The sequence below is a fragment of the Strongylocentrotus purpuratus genome, unplaced genomic scaffold (genome assembly GCF_000002235.5).
Source record: "Strongylocentrotus purpuratus isolate Spur 01 unplaced genomic scaffold, Spur_5.0 spur5_scaffold_7, whole genome shotgun sequence".
Classification (NCBI taxonomy): Eukaryota; Metazoa; Echinodermata; class Echinoidea; order Camarodonta; family Strongylocentrotidae; genus Strongylocentrotus; species Strongylocentrotus purpuratus.
Window position 1 is genome coordinate 28716716 of NW_022145613.1, and position 24885 is coordinate 28741600.

A 24885-nucleotide genomic window follows, 5' to 3' on the forward strand; every position below is an offset into this window, starting at 1 on the left:
TCAACAATTTCGAAACTAGACCAGTATTGGAAACGCCCCAATTTCAAAAAATGAAATGGAAGCTCTTATTACCAATCATGTGAAAGAATATGTTTTGACTAATACACGATAACAATTTTGCCGGGAAACCGCCAACTATTTGATATATTTGGTAAATTAGTTTATCTATTGGTGTGTGAGAGATAAACGCACGTGTCACGCACGTGCGTATAGTCCCATATACATCTTTCTGTGTACAGTGCTTGTAACTTTATGGAGACTGGGCCAAATTTATTTCTTATCATTTTGATGATTCCAGAACCTTGCAGTACACTGGCAATACATATATGCTAGATGATCAACCTTTTCTGATCGATTCCACGTTTCTTTCACAATGCAATCGCATGACCATATTGGTCTTTATCTTTAACGGTTGGCGGTTGGCAGAGTAACCGGCAGAGAGTAGGGTAGATGTCCCCATGCAGTCCTCAAAGTTAAGCTATATGGTGCCCCAAAATATCCTCATTTTATTTATTTATATATATATATATCTCAGTATATATCTTCATTTGTTAGGTTTGGGCGAGAGGGTGGATAATATATGGCATATACCGTTACATTCCACAAATAGGTCGATATTAAAGTTATCCACGGAACATGGGGGTCAAGACTATAGGCCTACCCCCCCCCCCCCGCATGTTATAAGCACTTTCATAATCATCATAATCATCATTATAGTTTTTATCAATATCATTATAATTACTATCATTTTTATAATCATTTATTATTATTATTATTATTCTTACCAATGTTTATTATTAATATTATTATTATTGTTATGATTATCATTATTATTATTATTATCATTATCAATTATGAATATGAGGTAGGGGGGATTTAAAAAAAGGGAGGACCCCAATAATATACAGAATCAAGGGCGCAAATACAATGTTATCATTATCATGGATTCATTTTTATTTTATTTTCACATGTAGATAAGATGATACATATATCTGATGGTAGATAATCTTCTGCCATCACTTTCCTAATACAATATTCTGCAGTACAATATTTAAGTTTACTATGTGATTAACATCAATATTTACACATGTACACCGTCATACTTTCCAGGCCCTTTGCCATTACTGATTTTGACTGTAATACAGTTCATCAGTCTATCATAATTGTAGACGACTATGAAAAGAATTTGTAAAAGCTATATAATTGGAAATTACATGTATTCACATATGGCATATAGGGATGCAAGACCTTTTTAAAACAAAATTGCAGAAATTCTAGCAGATGTACAACATTGGGGGAAAATACAATAAAAAAAAAGAAATGGAAATGATGAAACTTGGTACAAACTTATACCTGTTTAACCACAATGACTATCATTATGGAGAAAACCCCAAGAAAGTGGCAAAAACGTTAACCAACTTCATGAACGTCTGCTTATCAAAGTCGAAATAAATGTTTGCATTCTATAACAGAAAACAAACTTATTGTTCATATCTGGCACAACAGGACACAAATTACAAAATAATAAAATCCAAAGATGCCATTTTCGATTTAAAAAAAGAACATTTTAAACATTGAGGGGGAATTACTTGGGCTAATTCTTTAAAGACCATTATTCCATACTTGTCCCATGTATTTCAAGTAATGCCAATATTTCATTATACATGGCATATCTTTGACTCAAGTGAACCATGTCTCAATTTCATTTAAGATTATGACTTCAGGGCAAAACAATACATAATAATAATAATAAATCACATTTATAACGCACCTAATACTTTGTTTCTAGGCGCAGTATTACCCTGGTCATCGGACTCGGGCTTAACTGCACCAGTGTATGCACATTCTCCACTCCCTGGGGAGCATGTAGTAAGTAACCTTTAATAATGTGCATAATTACGCAATGTAAACTTGCACAGGTTACCAGGTTTCTCCTATGGAGTCTGAAGGGAGACTCGGACATGTTGAAGCCCTACATAATTTAAAATAAATTGTGTATATTGTACAATTTAAAGCCTGTAACATAGAGGGGACAGGGCCTGAAATAAGGCAAAAGCCTGAAAAAATGCATCTGTGCTTCCAACAGAACATAGCTTCCTAAAGAAAACACTCATATCTGCTGTTTTTTTGATGAAAGCTATGATTCTCATTGGTCTATGTAAGACAATTTGAAGTCAACCACAGGTATGACTAATTAATTGTTAAAAAACATGATTATTGTCTTTACCATTCTGCAAATTCTAGATGCCATATTACAAAATGTCACTTCGCTTCAGAACAGAAACGTGGGAGTAAAAAAATTGATCTGAATGATAGGCCTTTGCAAGTTTCACATGATTCAATAATTGACAAGTTAGATTTCATGAAATGCTCTACTTTCATGTTATTTCATCAAAACATAATACACCTAATGGGCTTTTTCTTTTAAGAGAACCTGTAACAACAAACTCTCCATAATATGTTTTGAGCAGTGCCCCAAAAGTGAAGGCACTTGGGGAAAACACCGACAGACTTAGTGATATTTGTGTACACAACAAACTGGAGAATTATCTGCCACTACGTCACAATCCAATGACAAAATTGCCAATTTGAGATCCACATAGCTGTAGTGATCTCATATTTCAAACATTCATAACTTTCTTATTAATGGTTAGATTTATTTTAAACTATCACCATTCTATTTCTCTGATGTTTCTGCCTTCATACAAACGAACTTATTACAGGGTTGGATTGCCCTTTGAATGTCAACATATATCAGGTATGAGAGTTATGGAAGAAAACAAATCCTAGCTACCAGTAGTTTGTTATTACTACATAGTTGTATCTTCTTGAAAAGGTAAAACACAAACAAGGTATGATGAACTGTTTACACAAAGAGGGTACTTTTGATAATCCTTTGTGCAGGAACATACATTGCAGCAGCATAACTACACCTGTCATTGTAATCAAACGCAGAGTAACATGAAAACCTTAATGATCTTTTGGCATGTCACTTTGATGGATGTTGCAGCTTTTACATCAATTTGTTCATTCATCAAAATGACATTGTGAGTTAAGAAAAGTTGTATTATGTTGTATGTATGAGGTACCCAAAAATGGAAAGTGGTAGAGATGGAGATTTTCCATCAGTCTGAATCCCATTTTGCTCTATTCTTGTTCTAGATAGAACCACTACTATAAAACCAGATACTTTGGCGTGCATGAAATGTTCGTGAATTTTGTGAGAATTTCAGATCCAAAGAACTTTTACGCCAGGTAATTACTGAATTACAGTTAAGACAATACTACATTTTGCAATTTACTGAAATTTCTTGCAATGAAAATGGCTATCCTTGACAATTTGCAATAATCCCATGTTGTGAAAGCTTCTTGTTGTATAGCAATTGATTATAACATAGGGAGTCTTTCTTGTAGTCAATCCCGGATGCATCAAGAATATGGGGGGGGGGGGGAAGAATTACCCAACCTTTAATTCTGATTTAGGAAATCCTGCAATCCATCTTGGATTCCCTCTGAGGGAGGGGGAAGAGGGAGGGGGAAGATGGATATGGGAAGGGGGAGGGGGAGGGTTTGGATTTGTGTATGTCTGATTCACAAGCGACGAGAGATTCAAATTTCAAGCTCCTCTTGTTCTTGCTAGCATCAGAGTACATCGATGTAATCCCTGCAAAAGTTGCCCATTCATGGATATTTCTCCAAGGGCTAGTCTGACAGACACATCTTCCATGACACCACACTGCAGGCCCACAAGAGGACATTCATGTCGGGTGCTCCCATCCAAGTTCTAACGTCATAGTCCTATGCATGCATTTAAATGTTTGGTGATGATCATAAACTCTCGTCGCTCTCATTTGCTTGGAGTTGCATGTCCTCTCCATCGAGTAAACTTTCCCTCGATATATCCCCTGCTGCGTCAGAGTCTTCAATACCTCCTGTGCATGATGGAAAGAAATGAAAAATACATACCAATGAAGAAGAAGGTCAAAGGTCAAACTACCACTTTGGAAAAAGTCTATTGGAACATTCACAGGAAAGGAACAGCTTTTTATCTTCTGAAACTCAAAAACATCTGGCCATACAACATGGTGATTTGCCATAATTTTGAGGCATGATTCCTTACATAAAAGACTTTAAAAACAATGAAGAACCAACGTACTCTTACCAAAAGAAGACATTCTTCTGACAAGTTACGTGAAAACTATGTAATTATTTAAACATTTTAAATGGCAAGACAGGGGTAGTAACTTGCCAACACTCAGTATTCATTGTGGGAGTTTGATGACCACTACCAAATGACTCCCATCTGATTTTTAAATTTATCACAAGTTCACAACCTTTATCTTGACAAAATTTGCCACCTTTCTAAAGAACCAGCATTGACAGATTCCAATCAATATTTTACATTGAAGCGTACCGCAACTTAACTGATAGAAATTTCTGACCCTTCACTCATTTGCGAGTAATTAACATCCAATATCAAAAGACTTATGTTTGATTGTTACAGTTCATTTACAAGCTATGTCTGAAAATATTTAAATATCTCATTTTTTTGCCTAATGACAACAAACAGAAACCCAATCAACATCGATAATTCACATTTATTTGTAGTTTATTTCATACAATTCTGTTTCTATGAAAATACTACTTTCTTTTCTCTATACTGTCTGTCCTGGATATTTAATTTCATACTATATTTTGCTTGGAAATTTATGTTTCACCATTTTTCTTTATCGTTTGTTAATGTATATTGTATTGTTTTACTATACCATTTCTGGTCCCCATGGAAGACCAATGGCATCATAACGATACCACTGAATATGGGCTATTCAGCTGTTTGTTTTATATTGTAATTCATAATATCTATTCGTTATTGTTTTACCAATTGCATGATGTCGTTTTTTTTATACATATTAAAACAAACAATCAAAATCTAGTCACCTTGACTGGGTGTGTCTGCTTGAGCTAGTGCAGGGACTGCAGGTTCGTCATCCTCTGGTAGATAGTGCTTGTCTAGAGCTTCTTTGATCTGGCTATTGGCTCCCTTTGGATCCAGGTCTAAGGCCCAGGAGAAGTTGGCCAAGGCTTGATGAGTCTGGCCTAGTTTCTTGTAAACCTGTAAATCGAAACAAATTGTAAATGTTTACAAGTCCTTGGGGTGTGGGGATTGGTCACATTCTGGAGCTATATGAACAAACCTTTTATCATTCCACATCACTATGTTTGCTTTAACATATTATGGAGGAATCTAGGAATCACAACATTTGTTTGGAGGCCATAGAATAGGAATTATTTCTCTATTATGGATAAGTAGACAGCTATGTATTAGTAATCAGGCATTTAGAAAATCAAGGATGAAAAGGAAAAGGATAAAGAAATATTGAAGACATTCAAATGTAAAATGATTTCATGTCCAGTATTTAGTATTGAGGGTGATCAATTTATGGCTTATCGATCTGCTTTAAAAGTAGACTTGTTTTTTTTCTTACAAATTGTAATTTTTATTCATTTGTACTCTCACATTGATATAAACAATATTTGAATCACACATTCTCTATAATGACAGAAACAAAATGAATTTTGTTGTAGTCTAAGCACTCGACTTGAAATTCAAAGGTCGTGGTTCGATCACGGCACTAATGTCCTTTGGCAAGGCATTAATCTTCATTTGCTCGACCCAGGTGAGGTAAATGGGTACCTGGCAAGAATAGTTCCTTGAAATGCTGGAGCACTGTCATGGCAGCTAGGCTAAAGCCGGTGTAATAATTAGTGCACCTCGGAATAGAATTTCTAGATAGAGGGCGCTATAGAAATGCCTATTATTATTATTATTATTATTATTAATTTGAAATGGGAAATTGATTTTCAACATACCTTGCCTATGAGGAAGTAGACTAATGATTCTGATGGAGTCATCTGTTTCATTTCTTCTAGTTCTTTCAAGGCATCCTGCAGATGAAACGGGTACAAATGTCATGCACGAATATATGAATAATGATTAACCCGTTTGATTTGCACTACATAATTTATTCTTGAAAAGTGCATGCTCTGAAACTTCTTAGCTGTTAGGAACATATATATGCTGCATCACATTAATTGTGTATTTCCCTTTGTCTCACCAGTCCTCATCATTTTCACACAATTTCTTTTCTACTTATAAACTTGCATTCAATGCAAAGCTGTGTTCTACACACTTTGAAGCCTCACTCAAAATTACTGGGCGTAGCTAAAAAAAAAAAGTTGTGGCACAATAACATGACAAGGCATTGGGCTCTTCACATTCTTGTTTTTAACGTATATACATTACACCACAAAATTAAACATAAGTACCATTTTTAGGGCCTTTGTTGAAAGCAGTTAAACTTTTTTGTCCGGCTCCACTTGCAATTCATTTACACATAATTTTGCTAATTTTTGCCGCACGGTTTTTTTGTTGTCTCTTTATTTTGTCTTCTTTTTAAAATTTAAAAGTGATTTATTGCATTATAATATGCAAATAGCACTTCACAAGTTCTCTTCACTGCTCCTACCTGGTATTTCTCGGTAGCAAACAATATTGAAGCACGGTGAAATCTACAGAGAGGGTTGTTTGCATCAAGGCGCACGGCTTTGGCTAGGGTAGCGAGGGCTTGATCTGACTTGTGAAGTGCATGTTGAACCTGGTTTATGGAGAAAATAAAACCATCTGGTGAATTTCAATACCACAATTACTTACCTGCCAACCTTTCACAGCAAAAAATTAGGAATCTCTCAAGGCAAAATTAGGAATACAGTGTATTTTGTATACTTTTCACCCAAAATATTTCAGAAAAAGAGAGGAATCTGGGGTTCAAAACATTAGCTTGAAGGCCAAATAATAGGAATCCTTTACAGCTATGAATTGAAGTAGTTGCATGTGGGATTGGTAGTAAAGGTATTTTTATCAACTGCTATGTATTTGGGGAATTTTGTGCAGCAGTGATAATATATTTTAAGACTATCAATGTACTGTGTCAGCAATATTATCAGCCCTCAATAGAAATAACCACGTCAAGCTCAATAATCTGTACTTAAGGGTTACATGTACACCAACAACTTTCTCCAAAATTACTGCACATATTTGATACCCATATCTTGGTGGATGAATATGATAAAACAAACTATGCAACTTCTTTACACAATATTTGTGTTCTACAGAATAATGGGTCTACTCAAGTTATACTATTTTGTCCAAAAATTAATTCCAAAGGTCTTTAAAGAATTAAAAAGAAAGAAAGAAAGAAAAAAAGAAAGATAAGAACCAACATGACTTAACCCTAATAAGGCCGGGCTATTTGAAGTCTTACTACGGGGGGGGGGGGGGGGGGGGGGGGCCATTATGGCCCCCCCCCCAAGATCTCGGCCGTAAAACGGCCGATCTCCGCGAAAATTTGCACGCATGTCAAGTGAAGTGTATAGAACAATATGATAATTTCAATTTTTTGAAAAAAATCCCTCATTTGCATATTTATGGTAATTTATGCAAATAACGTCATAAAATCACATTTTTACCCATAAATCCTATATTATTCATATTTAAGCATTCTTTTTCACTACATATATTCATTAGACCATTTGGAACAATAATACGACAAAAAAAATTGGAAGAGCCAGCTTATTCCTTATGTTATCTCTTGTTTTGATAATTTCTTATGTATTTCATTGTTTTTTAAACTTATTTATGTTATTGTTTTTTTTTTTTTTCATTTCTTCCTACAATTCAACTATTTTGACTCCCAAAACAACCACCTAAACTTTAAACAAGACCCAATAACCAATGTTTGATCTATTTTTAGGAAAAATGACATTTCCATATGTTTTGTACACAAATCACAAAAATGAGCGATTTTCGGGCTGACATTCGGGCTGACATGCAAAGACAAAAGGTCACGTGACCTTGTAACTATAGGTCTGATTTTTTTTTTTTTTTTTTTTTAAAGATGCGCAAGACTCTAAAGAAAAAATTCAGCGAGCGGCGAGGCGCCATCCATATGCGTTCTCGAACAATCAGAAAAATCGTGGAGGGGGGGGCCATAATGGCCCCCCCCCCCCCCGGCCTTATTAGGGTTAAGCATGCTTCAATACAGTTTTGATAGCAGATGACATCCTTCATATAAAAATTGAAAGCTTCAATGAAAACAAAATCAAAGTAAATGATACTTACAACACTGATATGAACCAGTAATACAGAGCTCTGGGGGTTGATGGCAAGTGCTTTACAGTAATGCATCTCGGCAAGGGCAAACTTCTCCTGCTTATAGTAGATCATACCAGTACCGTACCTGACGAACAAAACAAAAATGAAATCATGAATATTACTTTTTGGATGGCATGCTTAGGAGGTATAACAACATGAATGAGTGGCCTAAAAAACTTCAATTGATTGAAGTTACTCAAATGAATGGCAAGCCACAGTTTTAGTACAGATTCATGAGATGCGTTAATGTAAGATGAATGATTACATTTGTATAAAAACATACTGACTGGTAAAGCCTTGGCATTATAACTGTAGCAGAAATAAATCAAAGTGCCAGCCATAAACTCACCAAATCACATATTATAAAGAGTGAGGAACAAAAAAATTCAGCAAACCAAGTGTTGTCCTAAAATATTGATTATATCGCGTCCTTTCTTGGTGTCAAAGTTAAGGCTTGAGGGGATGTGAAGGTTATAGGTTTGAGCCCTAGCAGAGACACTAATGACCTATGCAAGAATTTACCTACATTTGCCACTCTCTACCCTGGTGTAGTTAGTGGGTATCTGGAAGGATCCATTCTTTGAAATGCATGGTATGTTATGAATGGTTGTCAAAGCTAAAGCTGAGGATTCCAAAGCTCTTCGAAAGTGTAGATCCTCAATTGATATGCGTTATAAAAGAACCAAGTATTTATCATTGTTATTAATACATCAATAATTCTACCGCTTACCATGCATTATAATGTCTAGGGCTTATCCTTATAGCATTTCTGAAGCAGGCCATGGCTCTGTCTAGTTCCTCTGTAGCTACGTACTCGTGACCCAATAACGTGTACGCATAGGCAAACTTGGGATCCACCTGGGAACATGGACAGAAAATAATCAACAGGATTAAGTTTCAAATAGTAGCTGGTGTTTAGAAGTACCACATGTTGCACACTAATTGTATATCATGAGCACGGAAAGGCTGTCCCCTCAACAACAAAAAATAAATAAAAAATAAAAAAAAATAACAATGTCCTTCTCCTACTGTATACACCAGTTTACGGTAATGTTTTCAGAGCACTGCCTGTGCTGTGCGCTCACATCATATTTGCATAGGCGCTTTCTTGATTACACGTAAACCACTGACCTCTAGAGGTCAAAGGTTTGTTTACTTGTAAATTAAAATGGCGCCCATGTCTGCGCATGTGCACTGTTGTAACCATAAACTGGTGTATTGGCCATAATACGCTGCAAGCTACACTACTTCAAAGAAGAAAAAAAATTTATCTAGAAAGTGAAATAGTAAAAATAGGCGGCTGGATATTTTGTAAAAAAGTGAAAGTAAAGAGGTAATAATTCAGATTGGTGAAAGTAGAAAATCAATCTTCTAGGACACATCTCGAATATTCTCTTCTCTGCGGGAGAAATTCACTCTAAAGCTTGTCTAAATGAATTATTTCGCTACACACATCTTGCTGTGCATATCCACTGTTTAGCCTGGGTGTTTGGTAGCATCTTCAATACTTATGGAAATGCGCAATGTTATTTTTTCCAATAATTGAAATATTGGACCATGAGGGGGGAGTAACTTAGAGGTTCAACAGACTCTGATCATGGGTCAAGGTTTATATAATGTGTCAACAAATATTACTCTAAATATTTTCTTGATCCAAATCCACTGTAAGAATAATATTGCTTGGTGACCTACCTGTATTGCTCTTTGGAAAAACTTGATAGCAGAGTCATGTTCCTTCTGTAAACTGAAGCAGTTTCCAGCTGCACACCAGGCCTGAATAAAACAAAAATAAAGCATAATCAAAGCATATATGTAGCATTAAGAATCTCACAAAATGAAGACAGGACCAACAATAGCCTCATGACTAACAATCAACATCAAAACATTTTTTTGTATTTATAAAAGCAATTATGAATACTATTATGAATACATGATAAATTTATGATACATAAAACATCAAATACTTAAAACACAGACTCATTGGACATTCCACGCCCACCTGTTCATACATAACTCAAATTCCTAATTCTAACCCTATACAAAACACCATACTTATCTGCAACCCTAAACCTAAATATATCACCCAATAGTAATCCCAATCCTAACCCTTCAGCTTTGATGAACTAGAAGAACTTAGCTCCAGAGTAAATGTCGCCACAACAAATGTTGGATCACCTGGAAGCCGTTTCACAAAGCCTTTTTTCAATGACAAATGACAAATATCAGTGACAAATCTGCTGATAACCAATCAGAAGCAAGGATTTCAGTAGCTTATAACAACAACTGTCATTTGTCACTGATGACAAGTTTTGTAAAACATCCCCCTGATATACAATTCTCGCTACCCTAAATAGGTACGAAAATCTCGAAATTCGCGAGACGAGGTAATTTTCACTCTCTCGGGTCGTCACTGCAACTTCCGGTATAGAGTCCCATCCCACTGGCGCTAGCGCCTGTGTTCGCTGTGCAGAGTTTTCACGCACGCTAAAATCGATGCCAATCAGTGTAATTTGTACAGATTATAATATGCAATGGAAAGCTTCGGGCAGAATTAGTGACTTTAGCACAAAAGGCCGTTAAACTCTACCGTGAAAGAGAGGGTTGTGATCACGAACGCCTGCACAGGAAGCTGTGATGTCGAAAAGCTATCCCATAATGCAATGGGCGTTTTCAGGATTTTCCCCGGATCTCGGCAGAATCGCTATTTGGGGTAGCGAGAATTGCGCCTTACCTGAGGAGATTCTGGATTTAAGTCTGTGAGATCCTGTGCAAGGGCGGAGAGCGCAGTCTCCTTCTGTAAGTGCCATAATGTCGTGGAGTAGATCTCCATGTAACCTAGGTGGTGGGGCTCTAGTCTCCGCACTTCTGCAAATATTGCCTCCGCCTGAAAGGTAAACCAGAAAAAAATAAAAGCAATTATGAATGTGGCAGATTGCATGAGGTTAAGCTCCAAACAAGGTCTCTGATGTCTCAGTCACACCATTGCGCATTTGGCTTGCATATTGCTGCGTATTTATGGTAAGCCGTTTTAACATTTATTCCTATTTCTTGACATCAAGAATTACCATTGCTTTACAACAGAAAATCATCTCTTGATATAAATAAATAGGAATAAATGTTAAAACGGCTTGCCATGAATACGCAGCAAAAAGCAAGCGAAATACGCAAAGGTGTGACTGAGGCATTAGGGTCTGTTCAGATATGGCACAGTAAACCACCGCAAAAAAGTTGCCATGTTTTTTTTTAAAGGATAAATGCATGGCAACGGCTTGCACAAATTCACTGAGCACTGTGTTATAAGATACAGAAAGGATAAGCGTATTGCACTGTACGTCATCACCAAAAATTATCACAGTTTTGCTGTGTCATATAATTAATGAAAGTATTTACTGACTAAACAAAATAGTATTCATGTACCTTGTGATACTGAGCCATCTCAAACAACGCCTTGCCAACCTGACATAGCACCCATGCTGTGTTGTAGTGTTGAGGTGGAAGGGATTTGAAGAGCTCCACAGCTTTCTTTAGATCATACCGGCTTAGCGCCTGGTAGGCTTTGCCAACATCTCGTAGTAAGCGAAGAAGCCCTTCTGCACACAGAGAAAAGGAGTTATTATTACTTTCAACGTGAGCTGCTAGTTGTATTTTTCGAAATAAAGTGTTTCTTATCAAAGGATGACGCAAGGAGATGCATTATATATTGTTTTTTTAACATACTTAACATAAATTTACAACAGAATCTTAAGAAATAACAGCACATCATGACCAGTGATTTTAAACAAAACTATGTGGAATTTTGAAGTTCTTCAATTGAACTTTCCTCCCTGATTACTTTTGCTTCACGATACATCAAACTAACTATTTTATCATTGTCTGCAGCTTACTTTAGGGAAGACAATTCATAACTACAATATCTAAAATCATCTACTCTAAACATGTACATGTATACAACGAGATTTAATTGATATTCAAAATGTATACCCGCTTAACATTTTGTGGAGTTTATTGTTAGTTTTATGCAGTCATATGAATACAGTGTACTTTAAAAAAAATTGAGAGTCTCTTACCATTGAAAGTCCCTTATCTACAATTGAGTATTATATATCACAAGTAATGCACATACTTGCAAAGATATCTAATTGAGGAGCATCACACCTTCCTATATCTTCATATGAAGCATATACACTACATGTATATATCAATTAGGAGCCAATTTTTCATCAAATTAATTCATACATACTAGGGCTGCGACGAGTAGTCAAATGCTCGAGTATCCGCAATGTTGACGACTACTCGAGCACGATTTTTCGTACTCGAATATTCGTCCGCAAAAAAAAAAAAAAAAATTCCCGGTCACCTGGCACTGTCCGGTTGAAAATGGATTATTCTGCCATCTTTGGTTTTTAAAACAGCATTGTTCACTGTTATTATTATCATTAAATCTGCGCCTTCAACTGCAACTCGAAGTAAAATTGCATGCGTTTTCGGCGACGGACCTGGGATATTGCTCCAGTGGTATGGTGGTGGCAAAAAAAAAATCAAAAATCAAAAATCAAAAAAAAAAAAAATCAAAAAATTCAAAAAAATTATTAAAAAACTTGGCGTCCGAATACTCGAGTATTCGCTTTTAAGCCTGGGAGTGTACTCGGGTACCTCATTACACTGCTGTGCACAGCCTTAATACATACCTGCTGATGACTTCTGCATGTCGGCGATATGGAGCTGCAGATTGGCAACTGCATTATTGGCTTTATTGAGTTCATTGGATTTCTGATTTTCTAGCTTGGTTATATCGTCCAGGTCCGGTGGTTTTGTAATTGTAGAACTTCTTGTTGTTCTTGCTCTCGTCTTACCCTTCTGCACTTTACTCACACCCGTTTTTGTTCTATTTGTGGTGGTCTTGGTAGTTGCACTTGTGTTTTCCTGTCAAGAGGAAAGAAAGAGGAAAATTGTGAAAAATTATTGAAATTAAAAATACAAATCAAGACAAATGACTTGGTACTCAGTTGGGTTATCCCTTTGGCAGCTCACTCAGGAGGCTAAACTGGGATCATGTAGGTGAGGCGAGTAACTACAAGAAGTGTCACGGATGGCTGGAATGGTGTGTGGACAAAGCACTTGTTAATTTACAGTAAAATATGCTTAGTCCAGTGCCAGTAAAAACCAAGCTAGTAAGCTTATATGATGCGATAACACACTATATACATAACGTGACAAACATGTTCCTTTGGGTTTTTGGAAATCTTTACCAAGACTTTTATAGCATCAAGAGCCATCATGATCAATGCAAATATCATTGCAAAATGTTATCCTAGTAGTTTAACCACTTCTACACTTGGGTAGAGAGAAATATATGTGGATGAAATACATTGCCTATTAAAGGGACTTGGTAACATTGTTCAGATAAAAGAAAATGGTGCTAAGGTAGTGACTTCAATGTAGATGTACATTTAAAGATAATCTGAAAGTTTGATTGAAAACAGACAATTATTAATGATAAAAATTGGGAAAAACTGATCTAATCGATTCCTGAATTGTCCCAACTTTATTATTACAATCTAATTACATTTCAGGTGAATGTTAATCCTCATAAAGCAATGAATTGGATCTGTATACCATTCCTGACAATTAAGTGTCAAAATATTTTTTAAAGCCTGTTGTATGTCTTATTTTCACGGAAAAACGGTTGGGAAATTCAAAAATAGTTGAGAGAATTTACTGTTAGAGGGTGTCGCACATTGACACCTTCAAAGAAAACCATAAATATCTTTGTGGTTTGAGAATTTTGAGAATTATGGCTTAACCTTGAGATTGAAAGTCAAGGGAATGAACTACCATACCCCGGTGCTCCATTTTCACTTTCCAAGATGAATTTTACACCATAGTACCTGTACATATAGTAATAGGATTTGCACAAAACTAGACAGCAGTTTGATTAACTGCTATGATCAGATAGACTTACCTTAACTGAGTTAGCATTGCTGAAGAGACGGGAACTCCTTCTCACCCCATGAGCTGATGGAAAGAGTAGTTGTACTGGAGATCTACATGGCAAAGAGAAGTTGGGTACATTATTCATTCAAATACCATATTGTTAGAAGAGTGCATCATGCATGGATCTTGATTGCACTTAGAAGCACATGTTTCAGCCTATTTCTATGCACTCAAGAAGGGGAACAATCTGCACGATTTCTCTTTGTAGCTTGTAAGGTCAAATCAGCTTTACTTTACTTTTCATTTAAATACTGAAGAATGAAACCTGCTTTTAAAGGCCCACTGCACTACTTGTAGCTACTTGCGCCCTCTATATAACAAACAATGCCTAATCGGTGACCATTGGTCCCCCATGATCCTCTTTTTCTTATGTTAACTGAGAGCTGAGTTGATGAGATAACCACCTGTCCAGTGACCTTGCAGGGCAGTCTAATCCCTCCTGTAAACTATGGCAGATAAGCTTTAAGTAACCATCCATATGGAATGACCATAATCTTAGTTTCCATTGAACAGTATATTCCATTGAAACCTGTACTTAAGAAAACAACATACTGAAAACATCTACTGAAGGAAAACCATGTATTTCTGTGTTTTACTTTATAATGTCTGTACTAAAAAAGAGTGGAGAAAAGGGGGGAGGGGAAGAAAGAATGAAATAAATAGATAAAGAAATGAACAAACAAATGACAAACGTGCAAGTACACAGATTTTCTAATGTATCAGGAAATGTTTCATCATAGAAAGTAAATAATTTCTATGGAAATTCAGATATCTGATAAACATAAGAAGATCATTTACAAGCATTGTAGGATGTTTCCACATATTTGCCTGTACTTACCCAGCAGGGGCGGGGCTTTGGTGTAATGAGGTGAGGGCGGGGTCTTTGGTGTTGCTGCTGTTCCCTGATTGGCTGAATACGGGCGGCTTGATACCCTGTGGGCCTCTCCTTGTTGTGCCCTATTAGAAAGGATGAGTGCATAGACAATGTCATTTTTAATTGTTGGCAAGATCCCCCTTTCTCTCTTCCCCTTCTTTACCTCTTGTCTCTCTCTTTCGTTTTCTCTCTTTCTCCATCTCTCTGTCTTTTCCTGCTCTTTTTGTTGTTGACTATATCTCTCTGTCTCTTATCATCTCTCTTTTTCTCACTTTCCTTCCCCCTCTCCTCCTGCTCCCCCTCTCTCTCTCTCTCTCTCTCTCTCTCTCTCTCTCTCTCTCTATTTCCTTTTTTAACCTCTTTTCTCTACATCTTTCCCTTCTCTCTTCCTCACTTTCATATTTTGTTTAGGTACATATTCCCCATTTCCTTCTTGTTCATATTTTTGCTTTATTTTACATTTGGTACAAAATTAAGGATAAACATGTGACATATATGTGTACTTCTAATTTTGTAAATGATACTGTTTTGAATTGTACACTTGTTTTTAAAATACAATGTATATCCATGTGCAATTCAGTAAATGTAACGATGCATGATTCAATAAATAAAGAGCAAAATACTACTAAAAACCCCACAAAATTGTATTATTCTGGTCTTCAAGAGGCCATTTTCTATATCAACAAATATATAATATCATAACCATTTTGCCTGAAACTTTCAAGAATGCATGATTTTCCAATCGATAAATATATTAGATGTAACAATTCAACTTTATTCAGTTTACCTTGAAAACTGAATATAGTACCATTATGAATATTATCTTTCTGTGTACAGTCAAACCTGCTCTAGTGACCACCTGTCTACAGAGACCACAATTTTTGTTTCCCTTGAAAAAAGTTTCTCATTGAAAAGGAACCTATACATAAAGCCCATTTTTCTTGTTTCCTTTGGGTGGTCTTTATAGAAAGGTTTCACTGTATAAAACAAGAACAATGTGAAGTTATGTATGACACTCACTCTTCTGATAGGTGCCTTTGCATCAGCTAGATTGCCGTCTCCTGTAAATGATGTTGGATTGCCAGGAGTAGGGCTCGGTGTGTCTAGAGGTAAAATACCAAAGCTGGAGGGAGGGGGGGGGGGGGGGGGGGGGGGTATGAAAAGGGAAATTTAGTTGATGGTGTGAAGAAGTATAGATCTAGGTATAAAAGGCACATACATTGTACATCAAAACATCTGACCAATCTAGTAAAATTGCTGAAATACATGTATATCATAATGGTATGCTAATTGACGATGTTTTCTCTAATTTGATAATTTGCTCATCAAAATACATTTGAAACATACATGTATAGCTACATACTCTTGGATATACTTTTTCTTCAATTTCCACATAAAATTATTCCTGTCTGCAACAGCAAAGAAACAATACAGTATAAATTAACAGGGAATTTACACAGAAGGGCGTTCTTGCATTAACCATGAAACAAATTAATGCAACGCTTACTAACTCTCAAATGAAGAATGATACAAATATGTATATAAACATAGGAATAGTAAATGAACAACATCTTCCTTCCTTTAATCTCATCTATACAATATGGAATTTTTATTTCAATCTGATAGTCATAGAGAAAGAAAAAAAAAGTCCATGTACAGTTAACAACTAAATCACTCGTACCCCTTGTAAATTTGATGTTTTGTGTATTTTTCATTACTCAGGAATGAAAGGTGGCCTGGTTCAATTAGGGCCTTTGCTGAATTACGTTTAGGTGTAAGCTATAAAGCCCAACTGCACTACTTATAGCTACTTGCGCCCTCTATATAGCAAACAATGCCTAAATCGGTGCCTGTTGGTTCCCCATGATCCTCTTTTTCATATGTTAATTGAAAGCTGATTTGATGAGATAACCACCTGTCAGTGACCTTGCAGGGAGGTCTAATCCCCCTGGCCAAACTAGTACGATGGGCTTTTATATGTCACATTCTCAAGAAACATCAATCAGGACAAATCTATTTTACACATACTTAAAAATAACAAAACTTGGTAATTTAGTTGTTAACTGTACAAGGGAACATAACTGGAAAGCAAAACTCTGCCATGGGAAGAGTAATGTGCAAGTCGTTCAGATCAATACGTACCTCGGCGTTAGAGGACTATAGGGTGACGTTAAGGGCGAGGTGAGGTGCATTCTGCCTATCCTGGCTTGGGATTGCCTTGAAGACAGGGGCGCACTGGGCACGGTAAAGGGTGTAATCATGGTGTCGGGGGTAACGCCCGGGTCACTGTTGAAATCGGGTGTGGTCAGCGGTAGAGGTCTGATACCAGAGAGTTGGGTTATCAGTTGGTCCTTTGTGAGAGAGAGGAAGCCTTGGATTATTTCCACATAAATACATTTAAATCATTAAGTTTCATTTGCTTCTAACAAGTCTTTTTAACACACTCTTTTAAATACATCCCATGAAACAAAGTGAAGGAAGTATTGTGCTTTAATAGAACTCATGACAAAAGCCATTACTTCAGAATACTGTGGGTCTTTCGAGAACCTTCATGAAAATGCAAACGTATAGGCGAAGAAAATTAATCCCGCCCTATGGCAATATATTTTGTCAAATCTTTAGGTCCTAAAAATCCAGAAGATCAGAATATTCCAGATTATTTGGAAGTTTGGCAGGTATATGTATGCCAATGGTATACAAATTCCTGCTAGGAAGCGTGTAGTATCTACCTGAGGTGTTTCTGATGGTACTGGTGTTACGTCAGGTGCAGAAGTGTTGAGGTGGCCAGGCCCGCCCATGTTCTCTGTGTCTAGGATAGGGTAGGAGTCTTGCTGACTGGGCGTGGTGGTGACAGTTGGCGTGGAAGCAAAGTGAAACGTCTTCTCGGGATCGACCTTCTCACCTGGGTTTGGAAAAAAAAATTGATTTTTAGAATATAATTAGAAAAACAGGACAAAAATTCACACTGTAATAATGGAAAGTATTGATCACAAAATATGTTTTTCATCTCTCTTGGAAATTGGATGTACAGAAAATTTTATTTAAAGCTATGTTTGGTAGTGCTAACTCCACATCCACACTGAATCCAATTACCTGAATTACAAGATGAAGGAAACAATAATTTCAGGGTAAAAAAAAAGGAGGGGGGGAGTGGAGTCATAAGAAATTCCAAAGAATAGTGAAAATCATTACATTTCTCAGCATCAATAATCATTAATTTTTATTGAGCCATTTTGTGGGTGCAACCAGTTTTAATCATATCACATCTTTGGTTACTGAACCACGAAAATCATATGCAAGTGAAATAAAATGCATAGATAGAAGTGGCCAGCAGTGAATTATCAAAACAGAAAAAATGATAAGAAAAATAAAGAAAATGAAAGAGAGGGAGAGCACATTCATTGAGTAAGATTGGTGCTTCCACCCCCACCCCCCCCCCCCCCTTGATGATGGCAAGGCCCCTAAATGGCTGGCCATGCCCAGAGATGCCAACCCTATAGGAGGGCTGTCAGTAACATTTACCAAATTTGTCCGTAACGAATGGGGGTCTTTCCGGAACGCAAGACACTGCAGCATAATTTTCGCGCGAAACGTCAAACACCCAATCACTCTTACTGCATTTCAAACCTACCATTTTTAAGTCAAAAATAAAGATGTGCATGAAAACGTTTTTAAAAATCGGTTTGCAGTCAAAGGATCTCCTCCTCGGGTACTCGCTCTTTTGAATGAATCCATGATAATATTCAGGAAGAAAACACCTCGTTCAAGCGTTGAACCACAAATTTGAATCCACAGTCAAATGGCAGAACTCGTATTCTACACACACATACGTACACTCACCACTACCACAGACACACCAGCCCAGGCCGCTAGGCCCGGCGTTCATGAACAACAACACACCGTATACCACACTTGCAATGCGCCCGCTGAATCACTGAAGTCTTCGCTACTATACTTTGAATGGGTATTGCGGGCGCCGCGCGCATGATCATCCACCACCATGCTCCCCCCAAAACGCACGACCGCACGTAGCAGAATTGACGGCGGCCGTGTTGTTTCACAATTAAACAAGATGGCGGTGGACGGACCATGTGCGCGAAAGTGCCTATCCAGTGTAGTCAAATTCAGTGAACTTATGAGTAAATGCGTGCGACATGCAGCACAGTGTACGGAGGCTATGTGATAAGGCGGCATTCGCTATAATGTACTTTTATTTATCGTTTCCCCGTAACCTTTTGATTGTTTACCGTAACACCATAACAAGAGCATTAAAACCGTAACAAATACGGCGAAACCGTAACGGTTGGCATCTCTGCATGCCAAATGGAGGCAAGAATTAAGGAGTGTGTTATTACCTAGATCACAGATGGCTTCAAAGGAACTCCAGAGGAAGGGATTGTGCTTCATGGCAAGCTTGTGTGCCTCAATCGATTTTGATATCCTTTCCGTTTCACTGCAATAAAAGAGGGAGGAAACAACTTCAAAGGCAACTTCATGTATAACAAATCACACTATCCAAAATATATATTTATATACACTATCCAACAAGACAAATAACAATCTGTCTTTTCCCCAACTGATTCATCTATTTACTACTTAGTATATTGACACACTGATAAACATGCATTAGAACGTATACAGTAAGGGAACGTAAGTGAATAAGGTAAACATATTGCATGTATTTACAAGTACCAGTAATTTGCTAGTATAGGCATACAATACAAATGCAGTTATGGAAGGCATGGAAAATCAATGTACTTTGTATTTGTGCAATATCTATTTATTTTTATTTTATTTTTTTTATTTTTTTAAACAGAAGGCACAATCTCATTCTACATCGAAAGTAATCATGCTTCCTCTACAATGATATTAATTGTAGAGGAAGTCAAAGCCATGATACGATATCATCAACTCATCATCATCATCTGCGACTGCGGAGAGACTCAGACGATGGACCACATCTTGCAGTGCAGCGGAACGGTTGCACAGATGAAGACTTGGCCCTTGTAAATGAGACAGCCATCGGGCGATGGCAGAACTTAATTTAATTTAATTTAATTTAGGAACTTTACATTAATATTGATCGAAGGAGACACGAACGAACGATCAACTAACAGAAAATACAAGTATGATGTCCCATTAGGTCTTACCTGCACAACTTTCCTAGTACTGATAATGCATAGGGTGCCGAGTCTTTAAAGTCATTTACAATGTCATCGCATGTGTTGGGTTTCAGTATTGATGATCCTGATAGTGCAGTTTCACAGTCCGCTAGCCTAAAACAAGAAAAATAATGGACTTTGTTAGAAGCTGACTGATACAATTGAATACATTCTCTTGGCAAAATTTCAGCTTATTCGATGAAAAGAATGCTGTCTGCAATTAAAGAAACATGAGGTATGAGGTCAAGTGCATAAGTTGGGATGGGTTTGGATACCAGTCATGGCACCAATGTTTTATTTTTGCCATGCAGAGGTGTTGCAGTTACATGTAGCTTGCTTGTGACACTCGAGACACAAAGGCAGATGATTCATTTCCAGCATGGAACTTCAATGTCCTTTTATCTCCTTTGATAAGGCAGTTTATCTCCATTGCTTTCTTGACACATGCTTGAATGATACAATGCCATAGTACACAATCCAACCCGTTTTTATATTAGCAATGCGAGTACTCTTTAAAGACCCCTCAAGTTGATTTCTTGAAAGTTTTTGCATCCAATTTAATACAAGATCCTCCTCATTATCATCATCCTCGTTATCACCATCCACCTAATTATCATCATCGTCCTCATCATCATCATCATCATCACCACCACCGTCATCGTCGTCAACATCATCATCATCAACACCACCACCACCATCATCATCATCATTGTCGTCGTCAACATCATCATCATCATCCTCATCCTCATAATCATAATAAAGATTCATACTTTTCAAGATCCAGGCAGCATCTCGCCATTAGGAACCTGCAATCCGGAGTGGGACAGCCTTTGGTTTGTAGCAAGGTGTAGGCACTCATTGGCTGGCCTGATCGGTAGTAACAGGTGGCAAGTAGGAACAGCCCCTCATCAGACCCAACTAAACAAAACAGATTATGGCACATGTAATGAGGAAAGGAATTCTTGGGCACAAAACTCTGTATTTCAGTCACTAATGTAAATGAAGTTGTTGAAATGAGCATCAATTACAGTGATAAAAATGCAATGTGTACATGTACATGTACATGTACAGTACATTTACAGTGAAATAATCTTTTATAAAAATAGAAACGACAAAGAATGTCGGTATTGTCAAAATTGTTCATTTCTTGACTGTACTTAGAAAGAGACGCAATTTCAGACCAATTTGACTTTGTATATATACATGTACAGTACATGTAACTTGCATGACTTCTGGCCACAGAACAAACACAAATTTTCCAAATGTGGTTTTAGGACAAAAGTGTAGACCCACAAACATATGCCCACTGTTAACTTAGACAATTTGTTTTGTTCTCTTCACAACAACAAACTTTCTGTACAGTACAACTGTACAACATCTGTACCAAGTCATTCATTACCACCCCATTTTCAATCTTTAAACAAAGGAAATAGGGAGAAAAAAAAGAAAAGGAAAAAACATCTTACACTTGAAAACCATACAATTTAAAGCATAGCAACTACTGGAGCAAAACTGACTGCAAAACCATAAATTACATCAACTTTATAAATAACAAAGAACTTACCTTCAGCATAGAGCCGCTCTGCCAGGAAGGTGGCATCTTGGTAAGCATAGTGGTTCAAGCACTGCCAGATGGCCGCCTGAAAATAAAATGTACACATTAACCTTTAAATTACATTTTTGTACTACATGTACATTGTAGCAGAACAATCTTTATGGCACTGACTAAAAATAACCACTGTTGTATGTTTTCCTCTTCTTTTTTTTTGTTAAAGTCAGGAGTCAGGACCAAGATGTAAAATGGATAACAAAATTTTCCTGTTTAAATCTCTTTCTTGTCATCTAAAATAAATATCTGGTGATTTACAAAGATTAAAGGGAAAGTCTACCCTGATATGAAGTTAGTTTAAGAAAAAGCAGACAAATGAAATGAGAGAAACATTAATGAAAGTTTGAGCAATATCCAATTAAAAATAGGAAAGTCAAAAATTTTTATTAAAGTTGTCATCAGTAAAACACAACATGGCACCACATCAACGTATCTTGTGAGCTCCTCTCTCATTTGCTCTGTTCAGAAAATTTCAGAAACTTCCATTTTCTTACTTGATGACTGAATAGATTTGTTTATTAAATACAGGGGTTGCATAAAGAGAAATTTTGCAATAATGAATGTATGATTGAACATTTTCTTAAGGGAAAATATGAATATGAAGTTTTTAGTACAAGGCAAATGGGAAACTTCGTAAGATACAGTTACATGTACTCTACTCTCTAGTCTCCCATAGGCCTACTACATATTGGCTGTGCACCTCTACTGCTACTGCTAGTACACCCAGATATTGTGTTCGGACAATTGATTTAAAACAGCCATTTGAAGAAATTTACAAGCAATATCTCATTAATCTTCTAGACTTATTTTGGACAATATAAACAAAATATATTCACAAGATTTTGTAAAATTTTTAGAATTTCATTGACTCTTTGATCCCCTCTCGGGGTATGAGAGTATGGTCAAGTGCTATTTTTGTTGTTGTTCAAAATGAAGGCAAAAAAAAGAAGGATTTACGTTTGTTAAAGTGTCTGGACCCCAACACCCCATCAAACAGGTTGTACGTACAATAATATGGCACTTTTTGTTGTTGCTGCATGTCAGGAAAAGCCACTGGACTGGCCTGGTCAACTGTCTAAAAATAAATTACTCGACTCGTCCATAATTGACTGGTCATGCAAGCCAAAGGAAAGGCCTGTCATTTGTGATTACTAGTATGTATAAGAGACGCATTTTATTTACTTTGGCTTTGCATGTTAACGGCTATCACATTTTATACCCAGAACAGAAGTTGTGTGTCCAGACAGGTTGCGATTCCAGATGGTTGATTTGAAACAGTAATTTAAAAATGTTCATACACAATAAAGTCATTATTTCATCAGTAGGGGCGCTGGTCTGAGAATGAGGATCGTCCAGACGTCCACATAAACGAGATATATCCTCGTAAACGCGTACAAACCGCATCCTAAAAAAAAGGATCGTCCGCAATTTTTGCAGACGATCCTTTTTATTTTTCGGCGCTCTGAGGGTGTGGGGCGCTGGCGATGCGAAAAAACGTATTCCCAGTTCACCATGAAATGCATCAAGGAGCATCATCGCGGAATCCGTTTTTCACATTGCCAATGCGCAGATCTGAAATAAGAAACAACCATCCTTATTCTCGGACCAGTGCCTCTACTGATTTTAACTGTTTATAAACCATTGTTTGTTTTCTTTTCTTCTTCTTCTTACAACATGTTGACTTGTTATTTGTTAATTGTTAGACAATAAATAAAGGACAAATATTTATGTCATTATGATGCCTGATGCATCATTACAATACAATTTATTGATATATTTCATTAAATCCAAAATAGTAAAGACAAAGTCAAGGGCGAGGGCGAGGCAAAAGTGGTGGGCTGGTGGCATGGCTAGATAGATTGTCCGCGTAGCCGTACTACTACTACTGCCTACACACAACCCTCCACTGACCACGCTGAGCTCTCTCCAGCATTATATTCATATGCTATCACAGACAATTTCCTACCAAGTCCACTAATTTCCATACAGCTACAACAAGTACTGTACAACGTCAACACAAGACAAGCCACAGACACAGTCAAAAATGTTCCATTCATTCTCATGACAGCTCGACAAGTCATCATTCATTCATTCATTCACACAAAAAGTCCACGACACGGGAAGAAGAACATTAACGTGAGGAATAATAGATACCTGTACGGGCTCTTGAATGACCATTTTCAAGGCAGCTTCAAATTTTACACAGCTTGTACAGTTTCCAGCGATGAAAACTTTATTAGTTGATATTACTTGTTGTTTTACGAATTTACAAGCAGTCCGTAACCGCAGTGTATTCCGCCATTTTGGATTCCCTGACTAGAGCTGAAGAGTTGAATGTGCACGGTTAATGTACGACCGTTTTCATTGGACTAAATTTTATGTTAATCAGCAGGGCGGAAACGATCAATGAGAGACTTCCTCTGATTGGATCTAATAAAAAATATACTTTGCTTACTGTACTGGTCAATGGCCTTTTCCCTCTTGTAGCTCTTCCTCTTCTTCTTCTTCTTCTTCTTCTTCTAGTTCTTCTTCTTCTAGTTCTTCTTCTTCTACTTTTTCTTCTACTTTTTCTTCTACTTCTTCTTGTTCTTCTTCTTCTTTTTGGCTTATTCTTACAATTGTTATTATAATTAGTAGTAGCTAGACTAGTAGGCCTAGTGGTATTATTGATTATTATCAATATCATTATATATTTTTTTTTTAAATAGGAGATGAGTAGTGATCAAGAAGGAAGATTTGACTGATCTTAAAGTGATCATAGAAAAAGGAAGACAGCAATTTGCCTGGCTGTTTTTTAGGGGAAAATATCTTAAAATTGACAGCAATGGGATGTGGGCAGATATGGGAGATCGATTTTTACCCCTGAGAAGAAAGTTACTCATGTAATTATTTTGCAGTGATATAACTTATAATATTTCTATTGCTCTGAATTATAAAAAGTAAAATTGCTTCATGGCGGCTAGGGTAATACATTTTGGAGCTTGAATTTGTCTAAATCCCTTCAAAGTATCGACACCCACTCATTCCTAACTAG

At 36.8% G+C, this 24885-nt stretch overlaps 1 protein-coding gene across 2 annotated transcripts; it reads right to left on the reverse strand.

Moving 5' to 3' along the window:
- Nucleotides 1-930: 930 nt before the first annotated feature.
- Nucleotides 931-24192, reverse strand: LOC581745 (cell division cycle protein 27 homolog). 2 transcript variants are annotated; one of them, XM_030974033.1, is made up of 20 exons: nucleotides 24006-24192; nucleotides 21807-21882; nucleotides 21013-21160; nucleotides 20231-20356; nucleotides 19436-19533; nucleotides 17810-17982; nucleotides 17223-17431; nucleotides 16101-16203; nucleotides 15045-15163; nucleotides 14175-14256; nucleotides 12901-13135; nucleotides 11630-11799; nucleotides 10944-11096; nucleotides 9905-9985; nucleotides 8943-9070; nucleotides 8180-8297; nucleotides 6528-6656; nucleotides 5872-5946; nucleotides 4939-5113; nucleotides 931-3932 (listed from the first exon to the last, which is right to left on the reverse strand). In XM_030974033.1, the coding sequence occupies exons 1-20, from the start codon at nucleotides 24027-24029 to the stop codon at nucleotides 3829-3831; spliced, it is 2526 nt and encodes an 841-aa protein (XP_030829893.1). In that variant the 5' UTR covers nucleotides 24030-24192; the 3' UTR covers nucleotides 931-3828. The 2 variants fall into 2 exon arrangements, with proteins under 2 accessions (XP_030829893.1, XP_030829892.1); XM_030974032.1 differs by having other exon boundaries at nucleotides 11630-11802.
- Between the last annotated feature and the right edge of the window lie 693 nt (nucleotides 24193-24885).

What these genes read in the sequence shown, in the direction of transcription:
- LOC581745 (XM_030974032.1), bottom strand. Translation starts at nt 24,029, where the DNA reads ATGGTCATTCAAGAGCCCGTACAG. An exon ending in TGAAGCCATCTGTGATCTAG is followed by an intron (nt 17,983 to 19,435) that starts GTAATAACACAC and finishes TTCCAAACCCAG; the next exon opens with GTGAGAAGGTCGATCCCGAG. An exon ending in TTTTCCAAAGAGCAATACAG is followed by an intron (nt 9,071 to 9,904) that starts GTAGGTCACCAA and finishes CCATGTTCCCAG; the next exon opens with GTGGATCCCAAGTTTGCCTA.